General features: G+C 34.5%; 2 protein-coding genes across 2 annotated transcripts in view; both read left to right on the plus strand.

Moving 5' to 3' along the window:
• LOC102581482 (GPI mannosyltransferase 1) overlaps window positions 1–1,988 on the plus strand; it is a 4,088-nt gene extending 2,100 nt beyond the window's left edge. The window contains exons 3-4 of the mRNA XM_006340733.2: window positions 715–1,262; window positions 1,358–1,988. Of these exons, the coding sequence (XP_006340795.1) occupies window positions 715–1,262; window positions 1,358–1,672 (863 nt within the window). The 3' untranslated portion in view covers window positions 1,673–1,988. The remainder of the gene's footprint in view (window positions 1–714; window positions 1,263–1,357) is intronic.
• A 5,862-nt stretch (window positions 1,989–7,850) lies between these two features.
• Window positions 7,851–9,130, plus strand: LOC102581813 (ganglioside-induced differentiation-associated protein 2). The gene is made up of 3 exons (XM_006340734.2): window positions 7,851–8,104; window positions 8,206–8,470; window positions 8,618–9,130. The coding sequence occupies exons 1-3, from the start codon at window positions 7,990–7,992 to the stop codon at window positions 8,838–8,840; spliced, it is 603 nt and encodes a 200-aa protein (XP_006340796.1). The 5' UTR covers window positions 7,851–7,989; the 3' UTR covers window positions 8,841–9,130.
• The last annotated feature ends 10,192 nt before the right edge of the window (window positions 9,131–19,322 follow it).

Here is a 19,322-nt window from a genome sequence, read left to right on the forward strand (position 1 = left end):
CAACGAATCACACACACAGACACGATCGATCGATTTTGTTTTGTAAGAAATGTATGCAAAAGAAGGGAAGAATTCGATGCTGAAAAATGAGAGAAAACCTCTCTATTTATAGCCAACAAAGGGTAAAGGTCACAACTCTTTGAAAAGAAGACAACCTTTCAGAAATGTCACAACACTTTGGAAAAGGCATAACCTTTCAAACGGTCACAACCCTTTAGAAAGGACACAACCTTTCATAAAGGTCACAACCCTTCTAGTCACAACTCTTCAGGAGAGTCACAACCCTTCATTTCCTGTTCACACCTTTAAAACCCAACATATAGTGGCCCAACCCAAAATTATCGGACAGTGAATGAGGTTTTAGCAACCAATCAATGTAAGCTGAATATTGTTCTTTTACTTGATTTCTCCAATAAAGCATGAAACAAGATTTGCCCTGAATCTACCTCTGTTTCTTTTCATAGTTATTATGCAATTTGAAGCTATAGTAAGCCTCTAGTTTAAAGGGAAAGTAGAAACCAGGAATGTTAACTCTGGAACTTTATAGGGTTAAAACAACACTCTTTTTAATTGAGAATTTTTCCAAGAATCCTCCGATATTTTGGGTCAGATAACTGTATTTCCACTTGGGTTAGTGGAACTGTGGCTTCATTTTTTCTTTGGAAGTTATAAATCTTCACGCTCTATTGATTTTGGTGATGTTTCCCTGATCAGGTCGTTTAGTACAAGCTGCATTTTGGTATGGGCTTGTCGTCCACATGAGGATCTATCCAATAATTTATGCTCTTCCAATCATTTTAGTTCTTGATCCTCTGTTCTTCCAGCATGGTGCAAAACCTGCTCTTGTGAATTGGAGTTCTAGAAAAAGCAAGTCACAGCAGACTTCCAGCTGTAAAAAGCTTATGGATCCTTGTTGTATATGCAACTTTTTAACAAGCCTTTTTACCTGGAGGAGGATAATGTTTGGGCTTATTTCTGGAGCTATGTTCTTTCTCCTTACCGGGATTTTCTTCTTTTTATATGGCTGGGACTTCTTGCATGAAGCACTGCTCTATCATCTCACACGTACAGACCCAAGGCACAATTTTTCAATTTATTTCTACCATATATATCTGCACTATGAACACGAGTTATCGAACTTGGAAAAGCTCGTCTCATTTCTGCCTCAGATTTTGGTGCAGCTAGTTCTTGTTTTCCGCTTTGCACAAGATTTTTCATTTTGCTTCTTTGTGCAGACTGTGGCATTTGTTGCATTTAACAAGGTTTGTCAGCAATGCTTGATTATTTTTTATGTTGAGAATCAGTGAATATTAGCTTGGTTTTCCTTTAGCAAGATAACATTCTTTTCCTCTGACAGGTTATGACTGCTCAATACTTTGTTTGGTTCTTCTGTCTCTTGCCGCTAATCCTGCCATGGACCAACATGAAGCTCAGAGGAAAAGGATTGGTCTGCATCTTGTTGTGGATGGCAGCTCAGGGTCACTGGTTATTGTGGGGTTATTTGCTTGAATTTAAAGGAAAGAATGTCTTTCTTCAACTCTGGGTGGCAGGTTTGCTGTTCTTGGCTGCAAATACTTTCGTTCTTATCAATATTATTCAGCAACACACATATAGTCCAGTCTTCCAACAGTCATCGTATGCCGCTTCAAAGAAACATGTCAAACAGAGATGAGGAATCAGATCATATACCTCCTAATTCAATGGGGGAAGAATTTTCGAGCTAGTAGTGTATTTAGCCATGTTCGGGACTTGTAGAGCCTTTCATCATCAGGCAAAGCACTTGGCTTTTTCATAGCTCCAAACGGAGTGCTGCTTTAAAATACCTTCACTAAAGATGTAGCAAGAGAATTTTTTGAAGTTTTGGTCGTTTTGCTTAGTGCATACTTCACTATGATAGCAATTTACAATTGTTTATTGCAATTTTGTTGCATTTGGTATAGTTGAAGTTCTATTAATTCAGTTAACTTCTCATTTTAGTTTGAGTTTAATTTCACACCTTTGCTAGAGTTAGTTAGCCCGCTATAGGAGTGATGCCACATCCTTTCCATCTGCAAAGCTTGCTTACATATCACTGTCAAACCAATATGATTGGTATAATAAAGAATTTTCTTTTGTTGTTCCTTTCATTTACCATTTATTCCGTTTTCTTTCAATGTCCAGTTTCTCTTCTCCTTTGTTTTCATTTCCTGTTACCTTGTTTTCTAGCGTGATTCCTTGTGTCTCGTTTGCTACCAATTATATCAGAGCATATTTGGGGAGATTCCGTTGTATATACCCAGTGTAGCTCATTATCAAATTGCATATGCAAATTTCTCCTTCAATGCCGTGTATGGACTGAAATGATCATACTTACGAGCAATTAACTCCAGATGCTACTGCAATCCTTGAGGATTATAATGTTAGCTGGAGTAGGGGTGTATGTTGTTTTTTTTAGTTTGTTGATAGTGCATACAATAATAATGATGGATGAGGTCGATATATGGCCCCTATTGGCCAGTGTCAACTTCACTCAGTGCTAATTGTATTAGCCTTAGAAGTTATAACAGGTTAAGCTTATTACGGTGCACACTTGTTATAATCATTGCAATGAAAACCCTTTTCATAAGTTTTACGTTATTATCACTTGTTCAACTGTGGTTCAATTGTTTACTCTCTACTTATATTATTACTACTAAAAATATTTTGAGACTAGAATTAGAGGGCTTAACCCAGAAGGGAAGCCCTTTCAAAAATTCTCAATGGCCAAGGCAGAACCCAGGCCAAAGAGGGGGTTTGGAAATAGTTTTCAACCAGCAATAGACGCGCCTCGGTTAGAACCTCACTAGCTGCGTCATTGCCCCAAGCGCAAAGATAATTTTCCCTGTTACCTGCTATCTCTTATTATATGCCTCGTTTCTGGAACGTTTTCTTGATGTGTCCGATGTGGGAGATAATTCGTGGTTACCATAAGCCATATAGGTACACTAAAGTTAATAGAAAAGGTTAGTGAACCCATGACTATCTGCACTAAGATAGTCGTCATTTTTTTATTTGGAAACACAAACTATTCGTCAAGTAGTTTTACCTTGACGGTAAACTGAAATTTAAAAGATAAGGATTATAAATTAGATCCAAATTTGCATCTGTAACTCTGAATTTTGAATAGTAGACTTGTTTGGAAGGTTGATAGTTGTTATCTATATTATGTTGTTACTTAAAATACAATATTTGTTTTAACTGCTGCTTAAATTTTATTGTATCGTTAACTATGAAATGGTGTTTTTTTATTTTTTCTCATTTTATCTTATTTATTACTCATTTTATTCTTCACTCTAAATTAATTTTTGTAATAGCTCTACTCCACACTCTACATTAATTTTCTTGTGGATTCATTCTTCAAATTGTTCAAGTGTGACATTATATAATGGCACATTCTATTCAAATATTATATTTATCAAAATAATTTAATACAATATAATATGATACGTGCAACAAACAACCATCCAAACAAGGTTACTATATAGCTCCAGCTCAGCAAACTTGGACTCATGAAATTTCCCGTAAACATACAAAAAAAAAATCATACCAGACAAATTTTATGTGATAAACTCGACTTAAAAAAGGGGTTTAACCTTCTAGCCCTTTGATTGAGAGATTTCCCATTCAAAGTTGTCAATCTTGGACAAAGAAGGGAACCCGTGCACGAGAGCATCATGAAAATATTGTAACCTAGTTGTGTTATATTTATTTTTTGTATTTATAAACCAAAATTGACTACATATTCTAACTTCTCATTTGATGAAATAAAGATAGAACAAGAGGGCTCTAAAAATAATCGTGCTAAAGCAGTATTTGCCAATTTGGTTATGATTAATTCCATATGGTTGAAAATATTCCAATATGTTAATTTGATGTTTCATCATTTTCCATTTCTTATGTAGTAGGGTTTCTGGCTTCTTTTTTAAAACTATATCTATTAGAATAACGTATTAGAAAATGCAGGTTAATTAGGGACCAAGACTAATAATGTACAATCATTATCTTCAATAAAAGTGGTCAACAACGTACTAAAGGTAGGGAAATTAGTGCTTACTTTTACTAATTTATTTATTTTTTTGGCATATGCTTCAACTTTTCTGTCTTTTCTTTTTCTTCTAATTGAATTTCCTTCTCTTGACTGGAATTATTCAAACATAATAGCTTATTCAACTTGCTAGTGCCTTAATTTGAATATAAATCAACTTCCTTGGCAATTGGCATGGATCATTTCTCTAATGCAATTTGCAACATCATTAATTATCTCTAAAGAAGCCGGCTCTATATGAATAAACTTTATGCTAACGGTGTTAATGTACCTTTATATATACTACTATCAAACAAATTATGCTTCAAATCTAAAATCAATTATTGATTATTAGCTATATTAAATCCTCACACTAAAAGAAAACCAATAATTATCATTATTAAAGTTGAGACAATATTTTTTAAAAAAAATCTTAATCAATAACAATCGATTTAATATGTTCGTTCTTACCTCATTTTTACCCTAAAATGAAAACCAGATGATTGACTGAGCCCATGGATTGTGATCTTGGCTGACACATTAGCCTTTTAGATTACTGTGATAATTCATGAAAAAAAATCAAGGAGAAGTATGGTGGGTGATTTTCTTTTCTTTTTTTTGGTTTTCATCCGGTGTCCGGTATCTACATTGGAGCCCGACTAAATTTGGATTTGCGCTGGAAAGTCCCACACTGAGAGTAAAGTGCTCCCTAATAAAGGTGACTCCGTATCGAGTGATTTTCTTTCATTGGTTTAGTACAATACTATGGGCAAATTACATACCACTCGCATGAAGTTTTTTGCAACATTTACTTAATTATTATACCTACTTCCAAATAATACAAAAGCGTTTATTATTTTATTAGTTTTATTTAACAAATTTCTATTATTAAATGGAATTTTGCTAAGAAGAGACAAACTTATCCTTGCAGTATAGGATAGGCTGCAAAGAATTCCGTAGATTGTGCCAATCGGATGATTAAAAAAAGAAAAGAAATTTAGCACAAACGTTTGAGACGGTGGCCAATCCCTCTTTTGTAATTTTATTGGTGAAGATTATTTTATACATCATACTTTATTTCAAGAAAATTAATTAAAAAGTTTGAACAATAGGCCGCCTTCTAATGCTATTCTAAGATTGTTTGTTTTATATGTGATATAATAATTATGAGTGCGTGCTTTATTATTATTTCATTATTAACATGAGAGTTGTTTCACCAATTAGTCAAGTGGTCTATGATTATTTAGATGCTATATGATTAAATATAGAATTACTTTCTTCGATTATTTTCACTTGTTACTTATTTTTTTTAAAAATTATTTTTATTTGTTATTTTGACATATCAAGAAAAGACTTTCTCATGTTTTACTCTTAACATTAAATATTCAATTTTTTAAATTATTTTTCAAAACTTAGTACTAATATTATTTAATAAGGATAATTTAATAAAATATTTATATTAATAGTTATTTTCTTAATGAGTTGTCAAGTCAAACATTAACAAATAAACATAAACCGAGGGAGTAGCAATTGTGTGGGGGCAATAACCAAACCTAACAAAAAAGCGGATCAGACTGCAAGACATGGTTAAAACGGAGATGCTTGCGGCGGCCCGAGAAATTTGGGACGAACCATCGGCTCGACTAAAGTTACTTCCTCTATTCTATATTAATTGATTTTTTTAGGATTTTTACATTGTTCAAAGTTCATAATACATAAATATGACCCATAACTTGGCTTCAACGGACAACTATGTCCTTCAACTTTGAGTGTGCACAACTAGGTACTTAAACTTGTATAAACTTGAACAAGCAGACACACATGTCCTACATGACATAATACACATTGGACACAAAATTGTCATGTAGGACGAATGTGTCTATTTGCTCACTTTTATACAAGTTTAAGTCTACTTGTGCACATCCAAAGTTAAATGTCATAGTTGTCAGACGTCAGTTGATGCCAAGTTAAGAGTCATATTTATGTATTATGCCTTCAAGATATATGTTTGAATTTTTTTCCATATTTGCCCTCTTATTTATTGCATTTTATATTTTCTAAGATATAAATTACACTAAAAAATTTATGATTCCACAAAGGACAATATTGAAACTTTATGGTTTAAATTATGTCCTTGATTGTTTTTCTTAATAAATATACATTACTTTACAAATTCAGTTAATATGGAATAGAGGGAATATTTCATACTGAGCAACTTACGAGACCCTTCTCTCTCTAGGTATTTTATAGTCCAAAATCATCATAATGATTCTCGAGGAGATCAACAATCAATTCCGAATTTTGCAATGACCTTCTTTCAATTAGCCTTAAGGCTAGCGTTCTAAAATTGTAGTCATTCCACATTGAAGCAACCGATTTTTGGGACTATAGTAAAACCTCACTAAATTAAAACTCGTAAAAGTAATAATCTCTTTAAGATAATATTTTCTCCGGTCTTAACTTGTGTCAATAAAAAAAAACTACTCATTTCGATAGGATAATAAGATAATATATTTTTAGAAGACATCTATATAAATATATGGTTCTATTAATATTATAAATTAATAATTATTTAAAAATATAAACATATATTAGACCATTTAGTGAAATATGATTTTATTGTGTTTTATTTTTTGTTAAAATTTAAATCTAGTTGAGGTTCATCTCAAACTTTTCTTATTGCATCCGAAAGTTTGGATGTTGCCACGACTGTAAATCTTTTTTAGTGCATGTGGAATGATTTTTTTGGTACTCACATAATGCTTTTTTGGTTTGTCATGGTTGATTTTGTGATACATTTTAAATAAGAAGCAATTTTTTTAATATGATTTCAAGAAATTTCCTATATTTCTTATATAATTTATTATCTCATCATTATACATAAAATGTTTTTAGTAAAGATATAATAAATAATATTTGATTATTAAGAAACAATGTATTATATCTAATGAATTTATTTTTACTACAAATCATTAAATTGTTGAATTTATTTTACAATGAATCATTTAACCAAAAGAAATATTATAATGAATCATACACATACATTGTACTTTATGTATAGTAAAAAAATATTTTTTTATAAGAATTAAATAAATATGAGACATAATTTAGTATGATATAATAATTTTGATGCATTCATTGTATTTTATGTATAATAATTTTATTTTTTTATGTGAATTCAATAAATCTGATACATAAATTAGTAAGATACAATGATTTTAATGTAATCAAAATTAATATCATTAAATTTTAAAATATTCTTTAAATTAAAAAAAAATTATTAATTAAATAATACCTTTACAAAATAATAATATTTCATTATCCAATCTATATTTAATTTAATATACAAAAGAGTTTTTTAAGAAGATCAAAAGGCATAAGAAAATCGCAAAAGTCAGTCTAGTAGCCTCTTTTATCTTTAAACAATTTGTAGTTTTGTATTGGTGTTTAATTAAAAAAGAAATAAACTTAAGTACTGTTAACTAAGAGGATAATTTTTTCGATAAACGAGAATTGTGTGATCTAATTAATGATCGATCATATGATTATAATTAATACCCTCTAGAAATAATCGACTGTAATAATAGTAGGGAATAAAGAAAAAAAGAAGATAATAAAGGAAGATAAAAAAAGAAAGGGCAAATAATTGATCCAAAATCCGAAAGAAAGGGTCCCACGAGTGATCCAGTGGATCACGGGGAGTGTCTCAATGATAAACACAAGGAAACAAATTCGGTCCCACCTACAAAATGGAAGATCCTTACGAATATTCCCCTAATATTCCTCTCCTCCCTCCTATATGTTTACCTTCTCTTTCCTCCCACCGCCCATCTTCTACTTTCCTCATTCGCTATATAAATCCTCTCCGGCCTTCTTACTTTCTCATATCTCATCCTAAACGTAGCGTTTTACTTTTGCAACAATCTCTAATCGAAATTCTAAAAACCATGTTTACAGAAGTTGAACAAGAACAGCTTATTGAGAAACTCGAAATCTTCAAGATCCAAGGCAGAGATAAACGTGGCCGCAAAATTTTGCGCATCATCGGAAAATTCTTTCCTGGTAAGCAATTTTTTTTTATGTATATATATTTCGTTTTCTTGATTAGTCCTGTTGAGTTTTTGGTCTGAATTGTGGATTTGTTTTTGTTTGTGGATTACCAGCTAGAAATCTGAGTGTTGAAGTAGTGAACAAGTATTTATCGGAGAAGATCTTTCCAGAACTTGAGAAAAGGCCGTTCGCCGTGGTGTATGTTCACACCGATGTGGAGAAAAGCGAGAATTTTCCCGGAGTGTCAGCTTTACGATCGTTCTACGATGCGATTCCGGTGAAAGTCCGAGAAAATCTGGAGGCTGTTTACTTTCTTCACCCTGGTCTTCAAGCCAGGCTTTTCCTAGCCACATTTGGTCGCTTCATCTTCAGCGGAGGGTAAGAATGTCAATTCCTAAGATACAATACATTTGTTTGAAAACCTATTTTAGAATTAATCCAATTTTCAAACAAGTAGTAGATCTTTCTATAATATAATCTGTAAATTGACAAGGGAGAAATCTAATTGGGCGTTATGTGCAACAGGTTATATGGGAAATTGAGGTATGTGAGCAGGGTTGATTATCTGTGGGAACATGTGAGGAGGAATGAGATTGGGATGCCAGAATTTGTGTACGATCATGATGAAGATCTTGAGTACCGTCCGATGATGGACTATGGTCTGGAGAGTGATCATGCCAGGGTCTATGGTGATGCGCCTGCAGTAGACTCACCTGTTACAATGTACTCCATGAGATGCATCTCATAAGATAATTGGAAGGCTTTTGCAGTCTTTTCGGTTCATAGTTAGATGTGTAGGAACCTTGTGGCTTTCTTCTTTTTTCTTCCTCCATCTGATGAATTTTTTTTGGTCTGTATATACGATTAGATGGAGGTTAGCAACTAGCAAGCACTTCTTTTTCTTCTTGTTGTTGTTATATAGTAATAGTACAAAGGTTATCAACTTTGAAAGCATTGATGGTTTCCAATCTGAAAAATCCTGGAACGATGTTTTTTTCCTTCTCTAAGATGAATATACTTCATGAAGAATTTTGTGGTGTTGCTGATCAAGAAAATAAAATGTTGAAGTAGAAGAATCATAAGACTGGGTGAGGGAGGATACATAGTGCTTCACCTCTTCCCGTGAATAATGATTAGCAAATCAAAAATCATATTCTGGCTGGGTGGGTGATATGAGAACCACATTTCTGGGTAGATATGTCGTGTTGTACAAAATGAAGATAGACTTGTGTAATATGAACAAACCAACAAATTGATCATATTGTTGATAATTTGTTTATCATAATAAATTATTGTAAAGACGAAAAAGGTGAAACAAATTTATCTGGATTTGATTTGAAAGATAATCTGATTCCGAGTTCAAGTCCTTGATCTTGACAAATAGAATCGGAGTGACCAAGGATCGGCTCTTAGAGTATAGCCTCTCTCGGGGTCCTCGGCTCTTAGATTATAGCCTCTCTCGGGTTAGTATGAAGGATTTTGTGCTTGTGGCAAAGCGTGCAAGTGGGTGAATGCATCACCAGCAAGCTAGTCACTTGGAACGGGATTAGTAATAAGAGTACACGAACTAAGGAATTTGTGCTCGCAACGAACACTTGGAACATAGAGGTATTCACTGATCGATGTTGAAATTTATATTTGCAAGAATTCTATAGTTCTCCGTTAAAACTGATTCTTCTTCTTTCTTTATCTTTTGGTTTCTTGCACTATTGTGTGTTCATCTTTTAGTTTCCTGCCTCATTGATTCATTGTGTATTAAAATAGCATGTTATGGGATTTCTAGCGGCATACCCACTTTTCCCCTCTCTGCAGACTCAACCTCATTTATTGTTTTGAAGGCAAAAAAGGACTCAACTACTTGAGACCATGATTTTAATCTTCATAATCAATAACAATCTAGAGGCAGTAAAGAATAATGCGTTGAACTGTAGCATTAGATATATTCCCCAAATGTTAATTTCTGCAGAGAATTTGTTCTGTAGTCTCTCACAAGGTAAAAGGAAAACATGTGAATGTGTTTAGTTATAGCATGAGATACTCCAAATGTTAATTTCTCCGGAGAATTTGTTCTGAAACCTTTTCACAGGAAAAGAGGGAAACATGTGAACACTAATGAGTTTGGTGAGAAGAATCAATGGAGTTGTATTAGGCATAGTGCATGTTTTTGGGGAACTCTTTTTCTGGGGCATTAAAGCACAAACTTTTGTGTTAAAAAGGGAATAAAGACATGTAATTTTCAGAGCGTGCAGCTCAACACTAGTGTTTCTGTAGAAGTCCATTCATGTATGTAACCTTATAGGTTTGCCCATGCCAAAATATGGTTGCACCAAATGAAATTGTTTAATTCAATTCGAATGACTTCGTCTAGAATTTACTGAAGAAGCAGTGACATACAATATTTTTCACTTTTCAAGATTCAATCTAACACATAAAATGGATCATAAGATTACATCTAACCATAGCATTGGAGAAAATCTCAGCTGAGCCAGCTAGGAGGTGGCCAGAAAAAATCAGTGTAACCAGGGAAACATGCCATTGGCCCGATAAACGCGTTCTCCATGTCAAATCCCCCAAAGTGAGTAGTCATTTTCATGTTTTAGCGCATCCCAAAAATCATGGAGATCTCCATCCCCAGTTTTCCTGAATTGACCTGTGAAGTAAATTAAATTTCCTCTACACCCTGGAAAATCTTTAGCAGACACAGAGTAGGACCAGTAAGATGCATAGTCTCCGACAAATATGACTTGGTCACTCAAGCAATTTGTCGACAAATACGACAAATTGTAGCTTCCTTCCAACAATGCTCCTCTTCCTCAAGTTTATACACTCTGAATCTAACTGCCATATCGCACTCTGGCTCCTTTGCATCATCATCAGAGGTTGCAGCATGTTGTTCAGCGTAATTTGTTTGCTCTGATGGTTTCTCCAAGTACCTGTCCACTAGAAATAGATCTGCATCCCCTGATGATTTCAGCAAGTATGACCGGTGGTTATGAAAGTAGCCGTTCCTGTTTGGATGAAACAAAGGATCTGTAACTAGACTCACTTTCGAAGAAGAATCCACCATAACCCCTCGCCCATATTGATCAATAGCGAACCATTTCTCCTTATACTTCACCACATCATGATAAAAAGGCTTGTTCAGGTTATGGCCTCTAAGAAGACTATCCATCAAATAATTTAAGATAACTGTCCCTCTTTGTATTACTTGTAAATAAAGACACTTTTCCACTCCCAAGAATAGCAGTTGCTTTCGGATTACGTCCGTCAGAGGATTGGCGGAGAGCGGAAAGATGAACAACTTTACCAATAAGATAGCGATTTGTATCTGCACGCAACATCAAGGAAGATTTATGCAGTATAGAGACGCGAAATTTGTTCAAATTAATCTCTCTTGGAAACAAGTTTGATGGTGATGAGGAGATAGGAATAGGACTTCCAGTGACCGGGTTCAATAGGCGAAGTTGGCTTTGGCCGTCTCCTTTGAATTGTTCCGCCACAGCTATCAAAGAACTGGTAGGTGATGGTGTGGATGATGAAGGTGGAAGTTGTTGAAGATCAAGCCGGAAAACTAATCTTCTGATGTATTTACTATGAGGCTTTTTACTGGGAATGTATTTAGGGACAATTGAGAGTCTCTTATGAGGAGGGAATGGAACTGCGGATCTCCAAGAGGTACAAACAGCACGAAAATGACCAACTTGAAATGAGTATTTGAGGCACTTGCTGATCTTAACAAGTAGTTCTTCAGGAAGATCAGCCCATATGGGCCAAGAATATATGTTCTTGGTCTTCTTCTCTTTCATCTTCAGCAAAAATTGCAAGTTAAATGCAGTTGAAGAGTTGTTTAATAGTAATGGACTTGAATATCACAGTACTTGGAGATGACTTTAAACTTATAGTTCATGACAGTACTGAAGCCTAGCTATTGGTTGAGATAAAAATGGAATAGAGACATGAAACTTTTGGAGTACACAGCTCAACTATGCTTTTTCTATATGCCAGTCTTTCCTTATTGTGCTATAAAGCTAGCAACTCATTTTTGTTGGGAAAACACGAACTATCACAAAAAATATATATATGGTCAAAATAATGAAAATAAAATGAGAAAATAATGACACCAAAATTTTTACGTGGAAACCCTTCTAAATAAGGAAAAAATCATGGGCCAAGAAGAGCAACTGATATCAATATAGTAAGAAATTTTACACCGTGTAGTCACGAATACAATACTCAAAGTGACAACTACACACTCAAAAGGAATAACACTCTTTTGATTCCACCTTACTAAAATATCGCTCACACTCTATTTTTCTTATATAGTCTATGGAATACCTCACTTTGCTCTCAAAATGGTTTTTGTTCTCTAACTTGATGTGTTCTACAAATGAGCAAGCATGTTCTATTTATAAAAGAAATCTACTCCTAAAGATGTCACCAATGACATCATGAATATACCAAAAAATCAAACTTTGCAACTATGTAGTTATCTTGGTAAGATTTAGTTGGTATGTAGTTGTACCAAATTAAGACTTTAATAAAAATGGGGCTGGAACCCCACAAATCTCCCCCTCCAGTCCTATTCACTGGAAGGAAGTATCTTCATCTTCTTTAGAGAGAGCTTATACCCACAAGTTCTTTCCATAACTCGAACTTGTCTTTCGGTATCGTCTTGGTCAACATATCTGCAGGATTCTCACTTGTGTGGATTTTTTTGACGTGAAGTGATTCACTCTCCACTTGCTCACGAATCCAATGATATCTGACGTTGATGTGTTTTGTCCTTGCATGATACATGGAGTTCTTGCTCAAGTCTATTGCACTTTGGCTGTCACAATAGACAATATACTTCATCTGATGCAAACCAAGCTCTTGAAGAAATCGCTTTAGCCATATCATCTACCTTGCCGGCTTCAGTAGCCGCAATATACTCAGCTTCAGTTGTAGATAGTGCAACACACTTCTGCAACTTCGACTGCCATGATATAGCTCCCCCCGAAAAAGTAAACAAATATCCAGTATTGGATTTTCTGTTATCAAGGTCACCTGCCATATCAGCATTTGTATAGCCCTTCAAGATTGGATCTGATGCTCTAAAACACATGCATTCATCTAAGCTTCATCTAAGATACCTGAGTATCCACTTCATAGCTTTCCAATGCTCTTTTCCCGGATTGTCGAGAAATCTGTTGACAACACCAACTGCGAGAGCAATATCAAGTCTAGTGCATACCATTGCATACATTAGACTTCCGACGACGGAGGAATATGAAACTTTGGCCATGCTCTCTTTTTCCGCCCTTTTGTAGGACATATCTTCTTGCTCAACTTCATATGACCAGCAAGAGGTGTGCTAACAGACTTAACATTCTTCATATTGAAACGCTCTAGTACACGTTCAATGTACTTCTTCTGTGACAAATAAATCTTTCTTTCATCTCTGAGACGAGTAATTCTCATGCCCAAAATTTGTTTGGCATGACCTAAGTCTTTCATAGTAAAAGACTTACGCAACTCTTTCTTCAAGTCGTCAATCTTGGAAGTATTCTTGCCCACAATCAACATATCATCCACATACAATAAGAGGATGATAAAATCATTGTTAGAATTTTTTTGTACAAATACACAATGATCTGAAGAAGTCTTCTTATAGCCTTGCTCCTCCATAACAGATTCAAACTTTTTGTACCACTGTCTAGGAGCTTGCTTTAGGCCATAGAGACTCTTTTTGAGTTTGCACGTAAAATTTTCTTTACCTTATACTTTGAAGCCCTCAGGTTGTTCCATATAAATCTCTTCTTCTAGGTCACCGTGAAGGAAAGCTGTCTTCACATTCATCTGCTTAATCTCTAAATTAAGACTAGCAGCCAAACCCAGAACTGTACGAATCGAAGACATTTTCACAACAAGAGAAAATATTTCGTCAAAGTCAATACCCTTCCTTTGACCAAATCCCTTAACAACCAATCTAGCTTTGTACCTGGGCTTCAAGTTGTGTTCTTCAACTTTAACTTTGAACACCCACTTGTTCCTCAAAGCTCTCATGGCTTTGGGCAATTTTACAAACTCATAAGTGTGGTTCTCATGCAGAGACTTCATCTCATCTTGCATGGCTTCGATTCATTGATCCTTGTGCTCATCTTCCATGGCCTCCTTATAACATTCAGGTTCTCCTCCGTCAGTGAGTAACACATACTCATTGGGTGAATAACGAGAGGGAGGAACCCGCTGTCTTGTGGACCTTCTAAGCGGAATATTTGATTCGTCCACAACTTCATGAGCATGAGGATCATCAATAACAATATCATTGTTATTATCAACATCAACATGTTAATTCAATACATGATTCTGGGCGTCACCATGATTATCAAGCCCAACAACATCATGCACACTTGTGTGAGGAACTTCATCTAGATGAACTATACCATCAAAAGTTGAAGATTCTAGCTTCTCCGCTTTGTCAATATCTTCAATTGTTTGATTCTCCATGAAAATAATATCACGATTTCTCACGAGTTTCTTCTCAATTGGATCATATAGCCTGTAATCAAATTCATCAAGGACATATCCAATAAAGATGCACTACCTTATGTGGGCATCTAACTTTGACCTCTTATCTTTCGGCACATGTACAAAAGCTTTGCAACCAAATACTCTCAAATGATCATAGGAAACATCATTTCCATACCAAACTCTATTTGGAACATCACTTTGCAAAGCAACAACAGGAGATAGATTAATAACATGTGCAGTGGTCAATAAAGCCTCACCCCAAAATGAGTTCGGCAACTTTACTTCAGAAAGCAAACATCTAACTCTTTCCATCAAGGACATGTTCATACTCTCAGCCTAACCATAAAGCTGAGGAGTCTTCTGGTGTCTAATACCTTAATGCTTGCAGTATTCGTCAAATGGTCCACAATATTCACCACTATTATCAGTACGAATACATTTCAGTTTCTTTCTAGTTTCTCTTTCAACTGAAGCCTGAAACTGCTTGAAGACATCTAACACTTGGTCTTTAGTCTTCAAGACATAGACCTAAAGTTTTCTCGAGCAGTCGTCAATAAAAGTGACAAAGTAGAGTGCACTATCCAATGTCTTTGTCTTAATTGGACCGTATAAATCAGAGTGCACCAATTCAAGCAACTCTGTCTTTCTTGAAGGGGGGTAGGACTTAAAGGAAACTCTATTCTGTTTACCAGCCAAGCAGTGCTCACACTTTTCTAATTTAGCACTTTTGAAATTTAACAATAATTTCTTCTTGGCTAGAACATTAAGTCTTTTCTCGCTGATGTGGCTAAGCCTCTTGTGCCATAACGTCGAAGAGCTATCGCTCTCAACCACATTCACCATATCAACACAAGCAGAAGCTGTAGTCCAGTATAGACCACGACGTTTGTTACCACAAGCCACAACCAAGGAACCCTTAATGAGTTTCCACTTTCCATCACCGTTGGTACTAACATATCCTTCATCATCCAAAACACCAACAGAAATTAGGTGCAAACGAACATCAGGTGCATGTTTCACATTGTTCAAAACTAGTTTAGTTCCAACACTAGTTTCCAAACAAACTGTACCAATACCAATCACCCTAAAAAAAATCTCATTAACCATACTCAAGGTTCCAAAATCACCAGGAGTATAAGAAGAGAAAAAATCTTTCCTTGATGTCATGTGAGATGCGGCACCAGTGTCCACAACCCAGCTTGACTCATCACAAGCAATATTTATCATATTTGCATCAAGGACGGTAACAAGATTTTTAGTGGTGACGGTGGCTAGGCAATTTTCATTGCCATTCTTCTTTAGTTTCCTCTTTGTTTTTGTTTTCCCTCTTCAACTTTCTGCAGAACTTCTTTCGTGTGCCCTTTCATGCCACAATGATTAGCACTCAAAATCCTTAAGTCTGCCTCTGGATTTGCTCCTATTTTGTTCTCTATTCTGAGAACCACGAGTTTTGTTTCTCCTCCTGGAGCCAGTTATCAGGACATCCGACGAAGAAGAACCTTGAGATTTTCTTCTCATCTCTTCATTCAAGACACTACTCTTGGCGGAATCCATAGAGATCACATCATCCGGAGCAGAGTTTGACAATGAAATTCTAAATGTTTCCCAAGAGTCTGGTAGGGAACCAAGTAGAAGCAAGCCTTAAATTTCTTCATCAAATTTGATGCCCATAGCAGATAACTGGTTCATGATCCCCTGAAAATTAATGGTCTGTCATCGGAGAACCATCATGATACTTTAAACTCAACATCTGCTTTTATTAAGAACATTTTGTTGTTGCCAGTCTTCCGAGCATTCAAACTTTCAAGATGCTCTCATAGGGTTCGAGCATGTGTCTCCCCAGAAATATAGTTCAACACATTATCGTCAACTCATTGCCTAATGAATCCACAAACCTATATGTTCAACATATTCCACTCTTCATCTGTTTTATTATCAGGCTTTACAGTGGTAAAGACTGGTTTGTAAAAATTCTTGACATAAAACAGATCTTCCATTCCCCCTTCCAAATGACATAATTAACACCATTCAAAGTGACCATTCTACTTGTGTTGGCTTACATCGTTTTCCCCCCAAAAAATAGTTATTGCAAACCAAAGTAAATCTTTTATGATGTGGAAGTTCAGACTGTGCTGCAAACACAGAGCATACTCAGATAAAACCTTGGCTCTGATACCAGTTTGTTGGGAAAACACGGACTAACACAAAAATATATATGGTCAAAATAATGAGAATAAAATGAGAAAATAATGACACCAAAAAATTTACGTGGAAACTCTTCTAAATAAGGGAAAAACCACGGGCCAAGAGGAGCAACTGATATCAATATAGTAAGGAATTTTACACCATGTAATCACGAATACAATACTCAAAGTGACTACTATACACTCAAAATGAATAACACTCTTTTGATTCCACCTTACTAAAATATCGCGCACATACTATTTTTCTTATATAGTCTATGGAATACCTCACTTTGCTCTCAAAATGATTTTTTCTCTCTAACTTGGTGTGTTCTACAAATGAGCAAGAATGCTCTATTTATAGAAGAAATCTACTCCTAAAGATGTCACTAATCACATCATGAAAATACCAAAAAATCAAACTTTGCAACTATGTAGTTATCTTGATAAGATTTAGTTGGTATGTAGTTGTACCAAATTAAGACTTTAATAAAAATGGGACTAGAACCCACAATTTCTACTTTGGAGTCTCGTGTGTGGTCTTTTTTCTTCTTTACTATCAAAGGGACTTGGTGCACTGGAGTGGATGAGACCGACTTTTTGGATATGTAAATAATCTTTGGTAGGAGGGTTAATCCAAATGAGCCCTATCTAGTGTAAACTCAAATTAGTGACTCCAATATGATTATGAAACACCGAATGGAAAAACAAAAAAAATGTGTGGTCTTCTTTTCACTTTTATTCCTTTTTTTGGAAAGGTCAGTGATGCTTGTATTTAATCTTTAGAATAAAAAGGGTTGCATTTTTTTTATTAAATTAGAAAAATTAAACTGTTTTTTCTTTTTGGTTTGGGCTGATTTAAATGATTTTTTTTTAAAAATAACTTATTTTATATATAATTCTTCACATATGGAGTCTACCATCTTTTTATGATATTATTGTGCAGGTATATTCTTGTTAGCCTGTTGCATTATGTTTTTTAGGAGACTTAGGGGTATTAAAATTATCTCATCAAATACGTATTTGTATAATTATTTTATTAAATATTGTTTCAATCATATGGATTGAATTTAGAGAACATATTTTTTAGTGTCGTTTGGTTGGGAACAAGTTATTCTAGGATTAATCATCCTGAATTAGCTATTCTGGGATAACTCCCAAACATAGCAACAAAACAATATACAAAAATTTTATTCCATCACTATTAATTTTATCCCTCACACCAATGACCAATCCATGACAGTACTGAAGCAGCTAGCTATTGGTTGAGATAAGAATGGAATAGAGACATGAAACTTTTGGAGTACACAGCTCAACTAACACTTTTTTTGAAATGTAAGGCTACCTAGTTTCCTTTTTTTTTCCACATTACCTAGTTTCCTTAATACAGAGGGAATTAATACCTATCACATTATCTCAAGAACTATATATCAAGGATGAGCACCTTTCTTTACTTAATAATTAAAGGATAGTCATATACCACTAAAACTCATGTCCCACCTTATGAGTTATGAGGAACACTTTTTTTTACTCCTTTTTTTCCAACAAAAGCCCCACATTTGAAAAATGAAGAGGGTTAACTATTTCAACTTAATTAAAGGATAAGCATATATATGCCAGTGTTTCCTAATTGCCCTATATACATAGATAGCAACTCATTTCGACTCTCCCAAATCGAAGGAAATCGGAGTCTCTCGTGTGTGGTCTTCTTTCTTTACTGTCAAAGAGACTTGGTGCAACGAAGTGTTAGGATATACTATTAACCATGCGTTTTGATATAGTATTATTATTGAATAATTGTTTATTCATTTATTCAATTCAATAAAGTGTTACATTAAATAGATCAATTGTCATATATGTGTCCTTAACTTATATAGTAGATGATTTAGTGTATAGAGTTTAAACTTATACACAGAAGATTAAATCATCGGTTCTTATAAGTTAAAAGTTATAGTTCACAATCATAGATGGAAATTTTGGACAAAACCATCAGAAAGATTGTAGCACGAGATTAAATGTAATCTATCTTGATTATGAGAATGGTATAGTTCTAACTTCTCGTGCTAGTGCATTTTGTATGTATTGAACGGGACCAAGCAGAGATAGATGTTTTAGACTGACTGATAAAAACATATTCTCTAAACTGTTAAATGTACTTATATTCTTAATCTTGATATAACGATTATGATCTGTATATATTAATTATTGTTTTGATTTATTAAAAGGTGAGATTCTGAGATGGGTCAATATGCCTGGTAGATTGGATGATAATAATATATATTGGTGAAATAATTAGTTAGTTGATGGAATCCATGTCTCAGTATAGAGATTGATGATACACCTTTTTATGAGAAACTTATAAGTTTTCATGTGTAAACCCGGCCGGTAGATTTATGAATCTGGCACATGAAATAAGTTAAGTGTTGCTCTAAAGGAAATTAATCATTGAATTAAATTCGTCAGTAATTTAATTTATTGATTAGTATCTGGAATCTTAACATGGGGAATTACATAAGTGTTTAATGGTGAATTTC

Source organism: Solanum tuberosum, unplaced genomic scaffold (assembly GCF_000226075.1).
Source record: "Solanum tuberosum cultivar DM 1-3 516 R44 unplaced genomic scaffold, SolTub_3.0 scf00020, whole genome shotgun sequence".
Taxonomy (NCBI): Eukaryota; Viridiplantae; Streptophyta; class Magnoliopsida; order Solanales; family Solanaceae; genus Solanum; species Solanum tuberosum.